The 19797-nt window shown below is 36.7% G+C and overlaps 1 protein-coding gene across 2 annotated transcripts in view; it reads left to right on the top strand.

Moving 5' to 3' along the window:
* PRKCQ (protein kinase C theta) overlaps positions 1-19443 on the top strand; it is a 110600-nt gene extending 91157 nt beyond the window's left edge. For both annotated transcript variants that reach the window (XM_075208588.1, XM_075208586.1), the window contains 9 exons: positions 4443-4548; positions 7488-7648; positions 8634-8807; positions 11632-11723; positions 12479-12541; positions 13203-13341; positions 14179-14367; positions 16880-17008; positions 18566-19443. In XM_075208588.1, coding sequence (XP_075064689.1) covers positions 4443-4548; positions 7488-7648; positions 8634-8807; positions 11632-11723; positions 12479-12541; positions 13203-13341; positions 14179-14367; positions 16880-17008; positions 18566-18721 — 1209 coding nt within the window. In that variant the 3' untranslated portion in view covers positions 18722-19443. The remainder of the gene's footprint in view (positions 1-4442; positions 4549-7487; positions 7649-8633; positions 8808-11631; positions 11724-12478; positions 12542-13202; positions 13342-14178; positions 14368-16879; positions 17009-18565) is intronic.
* Positions 19444-19797: the final 354 nt, after the last annotated feature.

The raw sequence follows: 19797 nt of genomic DNA, 5'->3' as shown, positions 1-19797 counted from the left end.
TTGCTGCTGCTGGGGGTGAATCGTCATCCCAGAGGCAGGTGAATAAAATGAGCAGTCCTACATTTCAGCAATTAACTGTGAAACAATCATTTGCGAGGGGAAGCAAATATGACAGCAGTCACCCAGTCGCCAAGCGAATCACAGACGCCATGGCTGCAATGTTAGTGTTAGATCTGCGTCCAATCTCCACAATAAACGCAGCTGGTTTTTCACAGTTAATTGAGGTTTTGTGTCCGCGTTACAGAATTCCATCGCGACACCATTTCTCCCGTAAAGCTATTCCACAACTATACCAAAAAGTGTGTAAAAATGTAGAGATTGCGCTGAAAAATGCCATTCTGCCCACTGTTCACTTAACCACAGATATGTGGACAAGTGGAAGTGGCCAAACCAAAGACTATATGACTGTGACAGCCCACTGGGTTGGTCATTCACCTTCACCAGCAGGAACAGCAGCAGCATGTACACCACTACGTAACATTTGTCACAGGCAGGCCACTCTTTGTATCACCGGCTTCACTAACAGGCATACGGCTGACAATTTGTTACGCAAACTGAGAGATGTGATTGATGCATGGCTTATACCACTCGGACTCTCCCCAGGGTATGTCATTTCAGATAACGCCAACAATATAGTGCGAGCATTACAGCTGGGTGATTTCCAACATATTCCCTGTTTTGCTCACACCATCAACTTGGTGGTGCAGAGCTTCCTACGAAATAACCGTGAGGTGCAGGAGATGCTTTCGGTGGCCCGTAAAATTTCAGGCCATTTCAGGCATTCAGCCACAGCATGTAGGAGATTACAGCAGCTCCAAGAGCAGTTTAACTTGCCCTGCCACCAACTTAAGCAAGAGGTGGTAACTCGGTGGAATTCCACCCTGTACATGCTTCAGAGGATGGAGGAACAGCGCAAAGCCATCCAAGCATATTGCACAAGTCATGACATTGGGAAAGGAGGGGGGATGTATTTCACTCTTGCACAGTGGGGAATCCTTTCAGTGCTGTGCAAGGTGCTGAAACCATTTGAAGTTGTGACATGTGAGGTCAGTGCAGACTCTGCTAGTTTGAGCCAAGTCATTCCTTTAATTAGACTATTGGAAAAGCAGCTTGAGAAAATGAAGGAGGAGCTGAAAGCAAGCAATTCAGCAAAGTATGTTGGCCTTGTCGATCAAGTACTTAATTCGCTTCACAATGATCCTCGAGTTATTAAGATCTTGAACTCGGATCAGTACGTTTTGGCCACTGTGCTTGATCCAAGGTTTAAAACCTACATTGAGTCTTTACTTGTAAATGAGCGAGATGTGAACTTTTGCAAGGAGCTATTGCTCAGCAAGTTGGCCGCTGAACTGGGCCTCGGCTTGACGACGTGTCCTCCTTCACTTTCTCAAGCTGTTGCTCGTAAAAAATTAAATTTCCAAAAAAGAAGCAGGGAAGACACAGGGGGCAGACGAGAACAATTTAACATCTGGGCTGGTTTGAAGGATTTTTCAAAAAAATGTGTCACTTTGCCCATAAGTCCATCCAATATGAGTATAAACATGCAAAGGATGGTGGAGGATTACTTTCAAGAGGTAGTTGATATGGAAATGTCAGACAGTCCCTTTCCTTACTGGGAAGAAAAGCAGGCCATTTGGAAACCCATGTACAAACTTGCTTTGCAATACCTAAGCTGCCCACCCTCCAGTGTGTACTCTGAACGAGTGTTCAGCACAGCAGGGAACTTAGTCAGTGATCGCCGTAGAAGGTTACTTCCCAAAAATGTGGAGAAAATGATGTTTATAAAAATGAACTACATCTTCCACGAGGAAGGCCTTCACCATCCAAGACATCCAAGCACTGACTGTTCTCTAATGGCGGATTCAAGCGGCGATGAATTGATAGTCTGTGATGATGACGTACACACTGATGAGGGTGAGGATGAAGCTGAAGATGATGCCGATAACATCTTTTTAAAACTTTCTATGTAAGTGTAGGGTGCAATCTACCCCCAAAGAGGAAAGGGACTTGTGGCATTTCCATATCACATACCATCTTGAAAGGCTGCTGTTAGGGCAATTTATCCTTAAGGGTAGGGTGTCATAGACAGAGTGACCCTAAACTGGCTTTGTCCATTTTTCATAATATTGTACAGTCTATAATGGCTGAATTTTTTAGTATTTTATACAAGTGGAGGGGGGCCTAGAGAGACAGAAACCAAACTGGCTTTCTCCATGTCAATTAATATTGTACAGTCTATAATGGCTGAATTTTTTGGTATTTTATACAAGTGGAGGGGGGCCTAGAGAGACAGAGTGACCCCAAACTGTCTTTCTCCATGTCAATTAATATTGTACAGTCTATAATGGCTGAATTTTTTAGTATTTTATACAAGTGGAGGGGGGCCTAGAGAGACAGAGTGACCCCAAACTGTCTTTCTCCATGTCAATTAATATTGTACAGTCTATAATGGCTGAATTTTTTAGTATTTTATACAAGTGGAGGGGGGCCTAGAGAGACAGAAACCAAACTGGCTTTCTCCATGTCAATTAATATTGTACAGTCTATAATGGCTGAATTTTTTGGTATTTTATACAAGTGGAGGGGGGCCTAGAGAGACAGAGTGACCCCAAACTGTCTTTCTCCATGTCAATTAATATTGTACAGTCTATAATGGCTGAATTTTTTAGTATTTTATACAAGTGGAGGGGGGCCTAGAGAGACAGAGTGACCCCAAACTGTCTTTCTCCATGTCAATTAATATTGTACAGTCTATAATGGCTGAATTTTTTAGTATTTTATACAAGTGGAGGGGGGCCTAGAGAGACAGAAACCAAACTGGCTTTCTCCATGTCAATTAATATTGTACAGTCTATAATGGCTGAATTTTTTGGTATTTTATACAAGTGGAGGGGGGCCTAGAGAGACAGAGTGACCCCAAACTGTCTTTCTCCATGTCAATTAATATTGTACAGTCTATAATGGCTGAATTTTTTAGTATTTTATACAAGTGGAGGGGGGCCTAGAGAGACAGAAACCAAACTGGCTTTCTCCATGTCAATTAATATTGTACAGTCTATAATGGCTGAATTTTTTGGTATTTTATACAAGTGGAGGGGGGCCTAGAGAGACAGAGTGACCCCAAACTGTCTTTCTCCATGTCAATTAATATTGTACAGTCTATAATGGCTGAATTTTTTAGTATTTTATACAAGTGGAGGGGGGCCTAGAGAGACAGAGTGACCCCAAACTGTCTTTCTCCATGTCAATTAATATTGTACAGTCTATAATGGCTGAATTTTTTAGTATTTTATACAAGTGGAGGGGGGCCTAGAGAGACAGAAACCAAACTGGCTTTCTCCATGTCAATTAATATTGTACAGTCTATAATGGCTGAATTTTTTGGTATTTTATACAAGTGGAGGGGGGCCTAGAGAGACAGAGTGACCCCAAACTGTCTTTCTCCATGTCAATTAATATTGTACAGTCTATAATGGCTGAATTTTTTAGTATTTTATACAAGTGGAGGGGGGCCTAGAGAGACAGAAACCAAACTGGCTTTCTCCATGTCAATTAATATTGTACAGTCTATAATGGCTGAATTTTTTGCTATTTTATACAAGTGGAGGGGGGCCTTGAGAGACAGAAACCAAACTGGCTTTTTCCATTTCTTTACATATTTAACTATAAGTGTAGGGTGTAATATACATTCAAAGACGATGGCTGCATTGCCAATATGCATAGATGGAGAGGAAGACAATCTGTTTTGTGTGTAGAATAGGCCTACCAACGAAGAATTAAACTGTTTTTTTGGATGATTTATTACCTCAACAATTAGATTACTTGTCTCTAAAACAGTTGGAGCACTAAATTGGGTTAATTTAGGCCCAAAAACATGGATTTTCCAAAAAAATAGCAAAACAAAACCAAACAAAACCAAAACCAAAACCAAAACACGCAATGGCGGTTTTGCAAAACCAAAACCAAAACCAAAACACGACGGTAATCCAGATCCAAAACCGAATCCAAAACCAAAACACGGGGGTCAGTGACCATCTCTAATATAATCATTATATATATATATATATATATATATATATATATATATATATAGACTAATAATAAACCAAATACTATCTGCTCATAAATTACAGTGTAACGGAACCAATATGAATATGAATTATATAAATAACTAAATGTTGTAGTGCGAGTGTGTGCGTGCGTATTTTACCGTGCGATCGCACCATTCCACGTGTTACGTGGCGTACGGATCGCAATCGCATGGCAAAACAATATTAACCAATATACTTTCGTTCATCCAATTATACGACTTCGACACTCTACACCATGCAATCATTAATGACTCTTGCAGTAATTTAACAGTAAGCACTAGTTTTCCATATCTTGGGATAGTTAACTTCTATTGCCAGTTTCTGATGAGCTATGCTGTTTCCCGATCCCAGGGTAGACGACAACGAGATTCGGAACATATTTACAGAGAAGGCCCTATTGAAGTTGGCTGCAGGAGCACAACTCAAGACCAGCCATTCGTTTTATCTGCCAGGAAAGGTATGTGACATGCACTGAAATATTGTAGCATACACATTTATAACTTGTATCAATATCTTCTAAAAGGTGTAAAACTACACACCACATAAAAAAACAAAGTTCCTACAAAAAATATTAATACAAATATATTGCTTGTAAACTGTGTCATATATTTGTCCTTTGTTAAATTACACGAACATTACCTCACGGATGCACAATAGTAATGTGAAGAGTTCTGGGTGAAAATGCATGTTGCTACACTGCATACAGCTTGTAATTGTGATGGAGAGCAGGGGCAAACGCAGGATTTGTAGAGGGGGGTTTCCACACCACGCCGCCAGTGGGTGTGGCTATAATTTTAAACAGTGCTTGGCTGCTGTCCAACTCTTCCTATCTCCATAATATACATGGGCAATGCTGTGTGCACTACTGTTAGGTGCACGCAGCTCTCCCTTTTCAACCAGAGCTGTGTGAAGCGGGAGCAGGGTCCAGCCACCTCAATTATACAGTGCCCCAGGCTTGGAGGGGGGTTACCAGGCACTAGGAACCCCCCCCCCCTTCGGTTTGCCTATGGAGAGGGGTGGGTAAACTGCACCTGTTGACCGCACACAGTAAGGCTTATTTATGAACGACAAAACATGCAGACACGGGCTATTTTTTCTGGTGCAAGTGCGCCTCGTTGTCTACCATGCGAAATTTCAAGGTGCATACCCATTCATTATTATTACCATTTTTTTATACAGACGCCAGCAACTGCGAACAAACACTGCAATAAAACAAGAGTTAATAACAAACAGACAAAGTGGTAACATGGTTTAGTATGGCACTTCCTGATCTGCTAAACTCCTCCTATGGGCGAGTACAAACTTTAGCACTCCCCTAGAAGCCATCATTGTTGCCCACATATCAGCATGGAAGCATGAACACAATCATGATATCACAAATACAACAATGACTCTGCAAATTTTCACTTTTGCACAGTCATAAATGAGCCTTATTGACGCCAACCATTTTGCGAGCTGAATTCATGACAATGGAGCCATGAGGTGTAATATCTTGTAACATGAGATAATTTCTCATCCAAACTATTTTATGAGGTTAATAATTAAATGATCAATTTAACTAGGGATTACAAACAAATTGAATACAGACAAAAATACAAACTAACAAAAAAAGACGCATATAATACTGAAACCACCATCCAAAATAGCATTTTAAAATAAATACATTTAAGAAAACATAGAATCATAACATAACCTAAAAACATTAATAAATAATTGATCAAATCTCAAAGAATGACGTAGTCCTGAACACCTGTAAAACTCTTAAACCATGAATAGGATGGTGCACACATCCAATTCTTTATCTCAAGTTAATATTGAAATATCTGTTTAGAATTATAGACTCTTATTTGGTAATGGTATTTCCAGACTTCAATAACCTATTTAAAAGTTTTCAATTGAATCCTTCAGTCCACAGTAAACTGTTTGACCGAGGCACCAATAATGTATCCAATCCCTCTATAGTCATAGAGTTGTCAATTATATTGTACTTTTAAAAACATAATCTGCACTTTTTAATGATCTCCAATGAAAATAAATATAAGTGCTGATTATGTATTTGAAAGTACAATACAAATTTGAGGTATTTAGCATGAAAATGGAAAAATAGATACATAGTGCACACCATACTATAAAAATGTATTGTCTAAAGTGTAAAAAAGTCTCATCTAAATTATTGTTGAATTGCAACTTATTAGGAAATAAATACCGTTCTCTTGTGTAGGGCAGGGTCAATGCTTACAAAAAAGATTGAAAAAAAGTCCTCCAGGGTCAGGGAATTTAAACTGAGAACGTTGTTATTCTTAATCCATTAAAACAATCATTGTGCAATGTCTTTCAAAAACATGATTGTAGGAAATAAAATACACTCACAAAAGAGCTCCCGATTGGGTGAGATAGTGACTTCGATAGTATTTGTGGAGGTAGTCTTTTTAATCTTTTAGCCACCTGGTGCAATTTAATGGTAGGACCGTCCCATTTGCCTAATTGTTGGGCAGTGATACAGTGGAATACACAAACAACACACACTCACACACCCAATACGCACAATGCAACGCACACTCATGCACTCATGAGTGGCAATACAATCACTCTGTTATGACCCCGCCACGCAATGTCCAGGAGACTCCCAGATTTGGGAGTAACATTCTGGGAGTGTAGGCACGTATAACCTGCGTAAAAGGGGGTGGTATCACAAAGGCAGGGATAATTTGTGTTTGTTAAAAAAGTAACAGTTTGGAGAAGAGATGAAATGGGTTGGGTACAAAATTTCGATGATGATAACCCCAACACTATTTACCCCGACATTCTGATCACAAAACTATTATAGTCGACATCTTCGTACTCCCTACTGTTGAAAAGTTGAATTGCAAGTATTTCCACCCATCCAAGTGCAACATTATTATTGGTGGTGTTAAGGGGGCAATGCAAGTATGCGCCGGCAGGACAATATAGAACGATTACTAAAAACTATTGCCCTGCCGGTGCATACTATCATTGCCCCCTTAACACCACCAATAATAGTGTCACGTTTACAACGTACGTCGGGAATACGAAGATGAAAGTAGTGTTATGATAGTTGTAGAAATGACTACCACTGAGCTGAAATACTGTTAAGTAAAACTATAGCCACGCTATAATTATTAAATACTAGTAATTTTATTAAAAAAGCATGATAAAAGTACTAGACACTTTTGCACTTATGGAAAACTATAAATATGATGTCAAGAGATCAATGCCTTTTATATATTAAGGGATTCTCCAGTTCCCCAAAAAAATATTTACCATCATGTTTTCTAAGAACAATGAATTATGCAATATTGTACTAGCATTAATAGTTCTTCTGTAACAACATAACTACTAAATGATTTGTTTATATGTGTATCCTGTCTACATCAGAGTGCCAGGGCATTTCTTGGGAGTTACCAGTAGAAGAAACTAAATATCCACAAACTACAGCAGAGCTGGGACAGCGTATAGAAGAGCCATGCAGTCACATGAAATTGACATTTACTGACTTTGTCCTGCATAAGATGCTAGGGAAAGGAAGCTTTGGAAAGGTAACGTTTCACTATTTATATAGTACGTATGTATTGTTATTACCGATGGTTGAAGTGGCGGAATGGATAATGTAAGCTAATAGAATTTGATAGTTTTACAATCAAAGCAGTAGGAGTGATGATGGTATAGCTTACCAGCAATTTCTACAGTAATAGTAATAATTTCTAAAATACAATGTTTTGGAAGCTATGTTGTATTTTTATATGAATTGTTATGTATGGTGCTCCTAAGGTTGGTACAATGCATTGCCGTACCCCATAGCAAAATTCAGGTTGGGGCACAGAGATGCATTTCTTCTCTCTTGGGCCAAGCATGCACATCCCAGAAGAGGCCTTTGCTCTGCTCTTTTTGAGACAGGGGGGGCGGGCATATGGGGGGAGACCTGTAGTGGCTGCTCCCCCTGCATCCACTATAGTTCTCCCTTGTACTCAAACATTGTGGCAAAATCGTATAGACTTTTATCTATTTATTTTGGGACCACTCCATAGGTGACTGAGGTGTTATCACTTTAAAAAGTCATTTTTGCTAGTGGCCAGCATCTGGCCAGCATGGTGGCACAGTGATTAATTTTGTTAATACAAAGCCCTTGAGCCAGGGGTCTTATTCTGACCAGGGCACTATCGGAGTGGATTTTGTTTTTTATTGGGTGTCTGCACAATTTTAGGATTGAGACTGTCTCATTGGCATCCAGCAGCCCTCCCCTGGCCATAAGTTCTAATGTGTAGATGAAGAGGTCACGGTGAAGTGCTATATAACACTTTGATCAAATTGTTAACTAAAAACTTTTTACATTTTCCCCCAAAATAATTAGCATTGTTTTGCCTATATGTATATAGTTAGTTATATTCAGGGTTTTTGCCCCTTTAAGTAACTCATACCTGCCAATCTGATTCATTTTCAGTGTCTTATTAATATTCTCATTTGCTAAAACCAATGTCGCAATTCTTTAAATCATATTAAAACGTATAACCACTGTATTTGTAGGTTTTCCTAGCAGAATGGAAGGAGACAAATCAGTTTTTTGCAATGAAAGTGTTGAAGAAAGAAGTAGTACTCATGGATGATGATGTTGAATGTACCATGGTGGAGAAAAGAATCCTTTCACTTGCCTGGGAAAATCCTTTCCTGACACATCTTTACTGTACATTTCAAACAAAGGTAACATCAGTTTAGCAAAACAGCATTACCAGGTATATAGGTATATGGTGTTGATGTCACTTGATTACAATAGTCACAGAAATCCTCTTACTTACAATTTGACACCTAGGGTTCTATTTATTATAGGGCGAAAAACCCAATGTCCGGCTAAAACGTGTGTCTCGCTAGACATAGGGCTTTGCCCTATGCATAAAGGGGTAATTGACGGCAATAGCTCAGTGCTGTTGCTGGCCCTCCAGTGGTAAGACACTCTATCACCATCTCAGCATGGTGATAACTGAATAACAGAAGAGAATGCATGAAAAAATGCTTTATTGTTAGAATACAGCATTTTTTCAATGGCTTCTAAATATATATACATCTTTTATTTTATCTTTTAAATATTCATTCTTAGTTTTTACTATATTTTTCTGGCATCACTCAAGACTTAAGCTGGATTTCTAATAAGCGGTGATAGTAAACCAGCCCTGTATTAGTAAATATACCTGCTAATGCTCTACTGAAGTGTAAATAAAGTTTGTTTATGTGTGTACGTACATATATATATATATGCACATAATATTATATATTGTGTAATATTATATATATAATATCTCTACAATATTACAAAGTTGTTAATAGTCTTCATGTGCCAGGGACCATCACAGTTAAAGATTTGACCTTGGAAATTTTGTCCCTAACAATGATTTCCTACAATTTTTATGTTGACCAGTTGCACGCCCTGTCTAGATGTCAGTATGTATTCTTATTCTCAACTGTAGACAGCTACATGGTACATCTTCACTTACTGGATGCCATTCACAGTATATCTATTTAGTCTGAAAGCATATTAACAGTAATATAAACATACTATAATCATGTCCAGTGATTATATTATGCTAGGGAGGGGAACATTATTGTCATATAATCGACCAAAGTGATCCGTATATGGTGCTAATAGATGCTCAAAGTCAAAAACTCTATGTAAATCTTAGCTGCTATTAGATTAGTTATTTATTCCCTCATTGATCCCCAAGGGGGGTGGGGGGGGGACGGTCACTAAGGCATTGTATTAAGTCCCAAATTTCAATGCTAATTGAATTCCTCCCTTAGGGCCTGATTCATTAAGGAAGGTTAAGTAAAAAAAATTGAGTAAGTAGTCTCCTGGACAAAACCATGTGACAATGCAAGGGGTGTAAATCAGTTTTCTATTTTGCACATAAGTTAAATACTGCCTGTTTTTTCATGTAGCACACAAATATTAACTTTACATTTCAGTGTACAAATAAGATATCAAGTATTTGTGTGCTACATGAAAAAACTGACAGTATTTAACTTATGTACAAAATAGAAAACTAATTTGCACCCCTTGCATTGTAACATGGTTTTGTCCAGGAGACTACTTACTCAATTTTTTTACTTAACTTCCCTTAATGAATCAGGCCCTTAGTGTGAAAGTAGCATTATAAACTTTTGCTCTTATTTTAAAAATTAAAAGTACTTTTCCGAGTATATAATTTATTCTGCAAAGCACAACTTTGTACAAATAATGTGAATGAAAGATGTTTTTCCTATTATCACTACAGTAATACATTTCTTAGCCCAGTGAATAACTGCACAAACCACTGAGTTTGGCTTTATAAATCACCTAACACTTTGCGCTTCATTTAACAGCCAATTACTATTTTGTCCTTTTGCCATCGAACACAATTCAATCAAAGATAGTGTTTAAAAGTCAAATGGTAAAAATATGAGGCATAGGAAGAGGTGCTGACAAAGTGTAAAGATGTTTAAGCCACCTTTAAATTCAAGTGTCGTGCTGGTTAAGAATTGATTCCTGGTTCGCTGTGACCTTGCACCCAGCTTGATGTTCACGCTGCACATGAAAGCTTTGCACAAGATGAGTGACTCTGGCAGTCTATAAGCCTTTCATGCAGTGAAGAGTGGCAGCATGTCTACCATATTCCATTACATTAAAGGCTATTTGTATGGAACAGCAAGCTTTCCCAAGGAAGTGCTCAGCAATGTGTCTTAGATAGCACATACAAATGTTATTTTTAGGCAGTAAGCCCTCTGAAGAGAGATTGATGTATTTGCATTGTAAAATGTATTTTATTCGTTATTATTTGTTATACATATTGCAATGTGTAGTCGGTATTTCATGTTGCTTGTATTTGTATGGTTTCTAGCATTTGGAGACAATTTACCAACAGATTCAAGGGATATTTTGTTTTTGAGCAGTTACAGCTATGTCACATGCACTACACTGTAATCATAACTGGACATTAAACCTCACCATCATCACAACATTCATGATGCATGGACAAGATGTTAATAGTTATCTAGTATTTTTAAAGGGTTTTCCATATTAAAGTAATGAATACAAATATGTGGCATAAGAACAGAAAAAAGTTAGAAAGACAACGCAACGCATATAGTAAAAGTTGAAGGTCATGTATAAGTCAACAAATTAAAATGATGTGAAGGTGGATAACCCATTTAAATATGCACATTCAATAAATCTCTGAATATAGAATAAGATCAAACATTGATGATTGCTGCCAACATACAGAAGAAGAGATGGAGTAGCCCAACTGTAAAGCGATGCAGAGTACGCTGGCAGTAAACAAACGTTGACAAATAAATACTATGCACTTCACTGGTATTAGAAAATAAAGATATTATTAGGGACAACAACAGATCTTCAAAATTGGAAATGTGAAAAACTAATATAATAAATTCACAACAGCAACATAATAATTATACATACCTTATAACAACATAGTAGTAGAAGACATAGTGCTAGAACACAGTATCTACAACCTTCCTTCTTTCTCTCTTGCAGGAGAACCTGTTTTTTGTCATGGAGTACCTCAACGGTGGAGATCTCATGTTCCATATCCAAAGCTGCCATAAGTTTGATCTTGCCAGAGCAACGTAAGGAGATGACTAAATGTACTTAGTAACTGTCTGATTTTCAGCTGTTTACAGCATTGTGTATCAAGACTTATTTGCAGCAGAACCAATACTAACATGCAAGTTTCTGGCGTGATATTTAGTTACCATAGGACAAATCTGTCACCCTCACTCTGCAACTCTATATTGAAGGTATCCATCTGTGTAAAGTGGTTTGCAATACTTTAAATAGCCTTGGAGACAGTTATGGTAAAATTAAACTTTTTTGTTGACATTTTGTGTTAGCATGATATTAGCAATAGCATTCAGTTGACAATAAAACAGTTTATACTCCGTGAGGCTAACAGCTTGTTTCAGTCAATATTCTGTTTCCCTAGAGAAATCTGTTTTACATTCAAACAAAATTACTTGTCATCAATGTGTATTTATTGCTACTACTCTGAAAACTACAACTAATAAATGATACCGCTAAATATCAGAGTGTTTAGATGATAACAATCACAACTTTTAACTCTTTTTATTCACTGTCTTATTTACGTGGTTACATGAATTAATCCAAACGGTACCATAGATTCAAAAAAATGTTTTATATTTATATAGAATTCAAGTTAATCATTATCCGTTTTTATTTCAGTTAAGCTGTGGGGAATAAAGTGTATAGATTAAGCAGAGTTTTCCTATGGTTAAGGGATAGTTTTGTAACATCTAACTTTAGGGTAGAATATGCTGTATATTTCATTTCCTTTTTAATGAATTTGTTCTTTGCTTTTTTTTAGTTTTTATGCTGCAGAAATTGTTTGTGGTCTCCAGTTTCTCCATTCCAAGGAAGTGGTATACAGGTAACATTCTATTTGTAATATAAAGCATTTATATTTTTTATCTAGAGCATCACACCCACAGATTTAAATATCAGTATTAGTGAAAGAAGGGCCTGAAAATGGACTAATATGTATGGTTGCATTTCCTTAAAAAACATCTCTGTATTTAACAAAATAAAGGCGGTGTCAAGCTAGAGGAGTGATAAATAATCTAATTGTAAACATATAATACATTAATATGACTATAGAATAGTTGTCATATTGTGTACAATATATTTATTCAGCTGATTCCAAAGATCAAACAGCTCTAACTAAAATAACAGCGTCAATATGAGTCATATGTTAGTTGGGGGCTCTGAGCCACATCTTATCCCAGAGTGGATTTCTGCCATATGGTCTTTTAGCTCTTCGGTTTACCAAGTCGGTAGACATAGATGATGGGTTAGAATGGATGGGCTATTACAGCTTGTAAACTACTTCAACTTCATGTGATTCCATTGGATATATAGTTTTCTCCACTTTTTTTGTGCTAAAGTTGATTCTTTATCTACTTTCTGTTGTGCTTTTCAATTTTTGTGAATGAAATAAAACTTAATAGATCATTCATTATTGACATAACTGAGGTTTCTATCAAATTGTAAAGTACATTTATTTAACTATAAGCTGTTGCACTATGTTTCAGAGACCTGAAGTTAGATAATGTGCTCCTGGATATGGACGGACATATTAAGATAGCCGACTTTGGAATGTGTAAAGAGAACATGTTTGGAGATGTGAAAACAAGCACTTTCTGTGGAACTCCTGATTATATTGCCCCAGAGGTGTGTACTCTGAGCTGTGCTCTGTAGTGCACCAGACCCTATTCTGTGCAGACATATACTTTATGTAAACATACATAAATACACATACTGATAGTATGCATAATCTCCCTGTACAGTGTGAAAACAGGGGTAAGGACAGGGGCAGTTTGTGGAATCCGAATGGTAAATGTATAGCAGAATGAGAACTATCACAGGACAATCACATGGGGTTTGCAAGTGTTCATGAGTGTATTCCAAATCATTAAAATGCCACATCACATTTTTTATATAATATTTACCTAAATATAGTATTAATCCTGTCCTAGATTAGTCTACAAATTCTTAGCTCCTTTTGGACATTATTTCTTGGACTAAGGGTAGGGTAAACATCACATAAATAGATCATAGCTGTTGACGGTAATAGTCACATATAACGGTATTAAATGGTCATCCATACATTTGCCAGAATATTAAGGAGATTAAAACCCATCAACGGAGGAAATCCTTTTACACTGTTACAAATCTGAGCTGTCATGAGTCTCTTTTCTGAGCAAATAAACATTTAAAAATGTACCCTATAAGTTTTGCTGTTGTCTGATGTTGCTTTGGGAACAAAGCCTTTTACTTCAAGATGAATTATAACCAAGGGAGATATGCCCATTTTGTTTGCTGAACTTAAACACCTTTCTTCTGGTGGTCCATGGTGACAAAACCCGAAATATACATTGCACAGTACATAGACTCATGGATGAAGAATTGATGATGTTTTTTTAAGAAATGCATAAGAGTTGCGATACATGTAGTTGTGTTTTTCAGAGACTCTAGTAACCAGCTATCCATCTCTGTTTTCTATTGTAGATTTTACTTGGACAAAAATACAGTTATTCAGTTGATTGGTGGTCGTTTGGAGTACTTGTCTATGAAATGTTAATTGGTCAATCTCCATTTCGTGGCATAGATGAAGAACAATTGTTTCAGTCCATACGCATGGATGACCCATTGTATCCCCGTTTTCTCAGTAAAGAAGCGAGAGATATGTTAGTTATGGTATGCACAGTTTTATCATTGACATATACCCATTTCCACATCTATGTATTTATTTTAATGGGAACAAGTGTATTGTTTTGTTTCTGTAGTTAAGTATGAGTTTACCAGCAACAATGCAAGATACTTTTAGTATAACACTTATTACATAATAAGTTATTAAAAGCTTAAAGCTTGCAAGTTAGTACAATATTCAAGAGTACTATAAAATTCTTAAACATAGAGTTACCTGGTTAAATATATCAACAGTACTTGGACTTATGTGCTTATTTGAAGGCTATTTCACGGTCTCCCATTCTAAGAGGATATACAGAAAATGCTCATTTATGATGTTTTTGGAGCCATATGGGTGCCATGATATTTGTTGAAGCTTAACTTATGACCACTCAATTGTGCATAAAGTTATTTTTTTAGTTTTAAAATGTTCATACCCTTCAGGCATTTGAACAATTTAAGGGCACTTTGTACTATTCTATGCAAGCCTAAAGATGGCCACATGCACTGCAATATTTCTTTTTGCCAACTGGCCCAATATCATAATGTGAGCAAACCCAAAATTACCAATCAAAATCGCTTGGATCATTATAAAATCATGCTGGACAATACAGACCACTACTGGCTTTTGTGCAGTCCTCAGCAGTAACATGCGCAGTGTGTGATCTCTCATCCCAAGCTCTGAACAGCCAGAGTGTGGCCTGATTGGATAGACCGAGACAGGATCAGCCCGAATGTGTCCAGCTTTAATATTAATGTACAATGTAGAAACTAAACAGACCCCTTTGCATCCTCATTTTATTATTGCTACATGAGAAAGTACAAGAGCATATATTTATTTAAAATTACATATTTACCTTTTGAGTAATTCAAATGCACATTTGCCTTTATAGATTATAATAGTCCATGCAACCTAATGCAGATCGTTTGAAGTCATTATTCATTCATTTTTCTAAGGAGAATTTAGTATATTGGAGTTTCAGCATTAAACATCTGACTGAAGACCAACTGGCAAACATGGGAATCATATTATCATAGTAGCTTATTTACGAAAATACAGTTTACATAGAAATGTTTTTTACGTAACACAAACATAAATCCCCAGACATATATATCAATATTTAATAGCTGATGTTTAGTCACCTCATTTGTGGTGAGTATTATTACATTCTCAAGAGATTCTTATTAACTTTAGCCCAAATGACATGAATGTAGTACTCAGGCAGATGGAACCTTATATTTACAAAACAAAACCAATTATTCTGTTATCCATGCGGTGTTTGTACAACGTGGACTTCTCCAAGGACTGTATCCCAGCACCATCTCCAACTCACAATGCCAATCACTGTGCTTCTTATACATGACTGCAGGAGGAATCATTTCAAAAAGCATGGTACACACAAATCAATCACTGCATTCTTCCTCCTGCAGTTATATAAAGTTATGTTATGAGAAGGGGGAAGGGTCATAGCAGTGCCAGAGGCCTCATTCAGCTTACAACTATCATATTCGTTTGTAAACCTAAACTGATAATTGCAAACAATACTATCTGGTTTTTTGGACATGTAAAATTCAAGCCCCTTAATGTAAAAGTGTATTTCATGTAGACATCAAGCACATTTTTAAAATACAAACACCAAACGAGTGCAACAAAACACAAAGAATATATTTCACATTTATAAAAAGGTTGCACTAATCCCCCAATATACCAACCTAAAACTAACGATACCTACAATTAAGCGTCTTATTTAGAAAGTATAATTATTATAAGGTTGTTAAGATTTGAAAAACAAATTCAAGGGGAATTTGTGGTGTAGGTTACAAATTACACCCATTAATGTATAAAAACAAATAAAGGATATCCGGCACAAAACTCTCAAACTGCAGCCCTCCACAGCAAGGGTTTCATCCAAATAAAACCCAAAGACAAAATGCAAATTACAACAATATGGTGCAGATGGCACTAATGAAATATGAAATAAAATGAGAAGTATACAAATAATATATGCAACACATATACATTTAAAAAACATATAACATGTATATGTGTAAATAAATGAGAACAGATGGATAGAACTTATATTGTATATTCCTCTATATTGTGAAGAAACAATATTTCCATGAAATGGATCACTCATGTCTATATAGAAACACAGCTTCAAGAGCTTTAACATTAGAGGATTAGACTCCACTGATATATACAGTGTTGACTTCATTTGCAACTAGAGTTGACATACTGCTGGGGGAGGCTTTAACGCCTTGCACTGGAGCCTACACTTGACATAACATTTCAACTGGTATTTTTTATATGTATATGTTGTAACATATGTAATACATATGTTAAGTAATATAATTAGGAGGCACTTGCATGACTTTTCCTAATTTTAAAGACTTTATTCCATAAAAAACAGAGGTTGACGTTTTGGGCTTCATACAGCTCTTTACCAAGACTGGATTTCAATTGATTATTGTGCTCAGTGCCCTTTTACAAACCTGCATTGATCATATTTGCATACTTTAGCTCTTTGTCAGAGAACCAGACAGAAGACTTGGAGTGAAAGGCAACATTCGTCAGCATTGCTTTTTCCAGCAGATTGACTGGGAAAGGTTGGAAAAGAGGGAAATTGAACCACCATTTAAACCTAAAGTGGTAAGTCCAATGGCCAACTTTCTATGGGCAGCATGGTGGCTTAGTGGTTAGCACTTCTGCCTCACAGCACTGGGGTCATGAGTTCAATTCCCGACCATGGCCTTATCTGTGTGGAGTTTGTATGTTCTTACTATGTTTGCGTGGGTTTCCTTCGGGTGCTCCGGTTTCCTCCCACACTCAAAAAACATACTAGTAGGTTAATTGGCTGGTATCAAATTGACTCTAGTCTCTCTTTCTGTCTGTGTGTGTGTATATGTTGGGGAATTTAGACTGTAAGCTCCAATGGGGCAGGGACTGGTGTGAGTGAGTTCTCTGTAAAGCGCTGCGGAATTAGTGGCGCTATATAAATAGCTGATGATGATGATGACCAACCTGCACTTCACCTATTTTATGCAGGGAAAACTCTGCGGCGCTGGGAAGGAGAAGGTTATATTAGGATAACATTGTTCAAAAGTGGACAACGCCTTTAAGATCATTTTTAACTTTAAGTACTCAACATGTGCAATATATGATTATAAATTATATATTCGTACGCTGGAAAAAACGTATGCATGAGAAAGCACATTTACGTGAATATGTTCATTCAGACACATCTCAAGATCGATACTACTGCACATCCCTAGATTCTGCGCAAGGTGTCTGGAGTACCAAGTGTATATACTTTAGCTCCATTATAGCTTAGTATAGAGATGTGACTTGACAGCGTTAGCAATAACTGCTAAAGTCGTATTGCCCTATTTGTACGCAATGCAATAATGAATTGATGTTTCATATACACAAGAGAGAATAGTGTCTAGACCGTTATTAATAAATGCGAAAGTCTCTTTTTCGATATAAAATGTAATTACATGCAAACACAAGTACATATATAAATTAAATTCAATTAAATACAAACATCTGTTGTTTTATCCTTTAATAAATCAAATGGGAATGTGTTTGACTGCCATAGTCTATAGAAATAACAGTTAAGTAATGAGAATAGATTGTCACAACTTTATGTAATATAGCGGCCACGCCAATTTAAGTATCAGCTAGAGGGGTCAATATGCAATCAGCCAATCAGGAGCAGCTAGTTAGTGCTGCTGAGCATCATCATTATTGAGTATCATTGCACCTGCACCCACAAGAGAAATGGTACATATGCTTCTGCATCCAGGTCTACCTTTGCTGCAATTATGTGAACACTCGCGTAGTATACTCGTCCTAAGCTTATCCTCCCCTTCCTTTCTCAGTTCTGCTACTACAGTCATAAGGAATCATAAGTGTAAGATGCGCCAAAATCTGCTTACGGATGTATGTATGTGTTTTGTACATATACGTAGTACAAAAATGTGTGTCTTACAGCAAAGAATTTCCATACGTTCAACTCTACATGAGCCGCTAACATTCCCACTCTGCCATCTGCTAACAATAGATCTAACAGAGGAAGCTGGAGACTGTAAGGGCTTCAAAATAAAAAAGATCAATCCCCCCCTCTCTTTCTTATTCAAAACTAACATGATTCAGACAATGCATTTATGTGTTTGTTAATTATATGTTTTTCTTTTTCCCCATCAGAAATCTGCGAGTGACTGCAGTAACTTTGACAAGGAATTTTTGAATGAGAAAGCAAGATTATCGAGTACAGACAGAACATTGATTAATAGCATGGACCAAAATATGTTCAAAAACTTTTCATTTGTGAACCCAAAACTGGAAGCAGTCATTTCTTGAGATGATCTAATGTTCATGGATACAGTAATGGATTTGCATGAAAACATTTATGTCCAATTATGTTTTAACTAAGTCGCTCTATAATGTGCATATTCTGCCATCAGGAAACAATTCAACTTACTGTAGGTAAGAGTAGACTACATTTTGAAACCATGAGAGAAATGGTGGTGATAGGAATATGTTTTAAAACTCTGTGTGCAAAACTCTATAGATAGGGAAAGACAAAGCACTTGTGAATCAAACTATCAGAATCTTATTTATTATATATCCAACGATTGGAAGGGGGGCATTAGAGATGAGCTTTTGATTTTAATGGTAAAACGGGTAAAACGGTTTCAAAATCCCATGAACTTCTTATTTTAATCTTTTTGTAAATGTATTTGTAAATGAATAGAAATAGATAATGTACTATATAAGTTAGCTTAATGTAGTATGGTATTTCCTTTCTTTATTGTTATGTATGGAGGTTTCCAGTAACTGATATAATATTGTGATTGTGATTTACATCCAATAAATCATCAAACTGTTTTGTACACCTTGTACCATTTACTTTATCCTAATATAGGATGCACCATTTAAAAAGCTGAATTATCAGCAAGCATGTCTTAAGATGTATAGTGTAACCTTGTGTAACAGTAGAAAAGAGTGTATGTACAAATGTCAGTGGTAAATTTTCATTTGCGGAATTGTTATAATATTGTAGAATAAAATAAAAATATTTAAATGCCTAAACCTGTGGCTCCGAGTCTGTATGTGGGTAAATTATTTGGGTTCAATTTTGCACTAATCCAATTTATATCAGCCAGTAGTTACCAAACTCATTTGGGAAATTGTATTATTTACCTTGATGTCCTATGGAACCAATTAGTGAACAAGTTACTAACCCCAGAGAACTGAAACAAACACAATCACCTTTATGTTTTTGAGTGACTAATTTGGGTCCTAGCCACATAGGGGCCCAAGGATAAAGATTAAAACATGTGCCTCCAAATCTGATAAAGGATTATTTTACAACAGAATCAGATATTCAGCTACTGAGAATACACAGAATGTGTGCGTATATATTCCACAGATTA

Source organism: Mixophyes fleayi, chromosome 4, assembly GCF_038048845.1.
Source record: "Mixophyes fleayi isolate aMixFle1 chromosome 4, aMixFle1.hap1, whole genome shotgun sequence".
Lineage (NCBI taxonomy): Eukaryota > Metazoa > Chordata > Amphibia > Anura > Limnodynastidae > Mixophyes > Mixophyes fleayi.
This window is presented reverse-complemented; position numbering and strand designations above follow the sequence as displayed.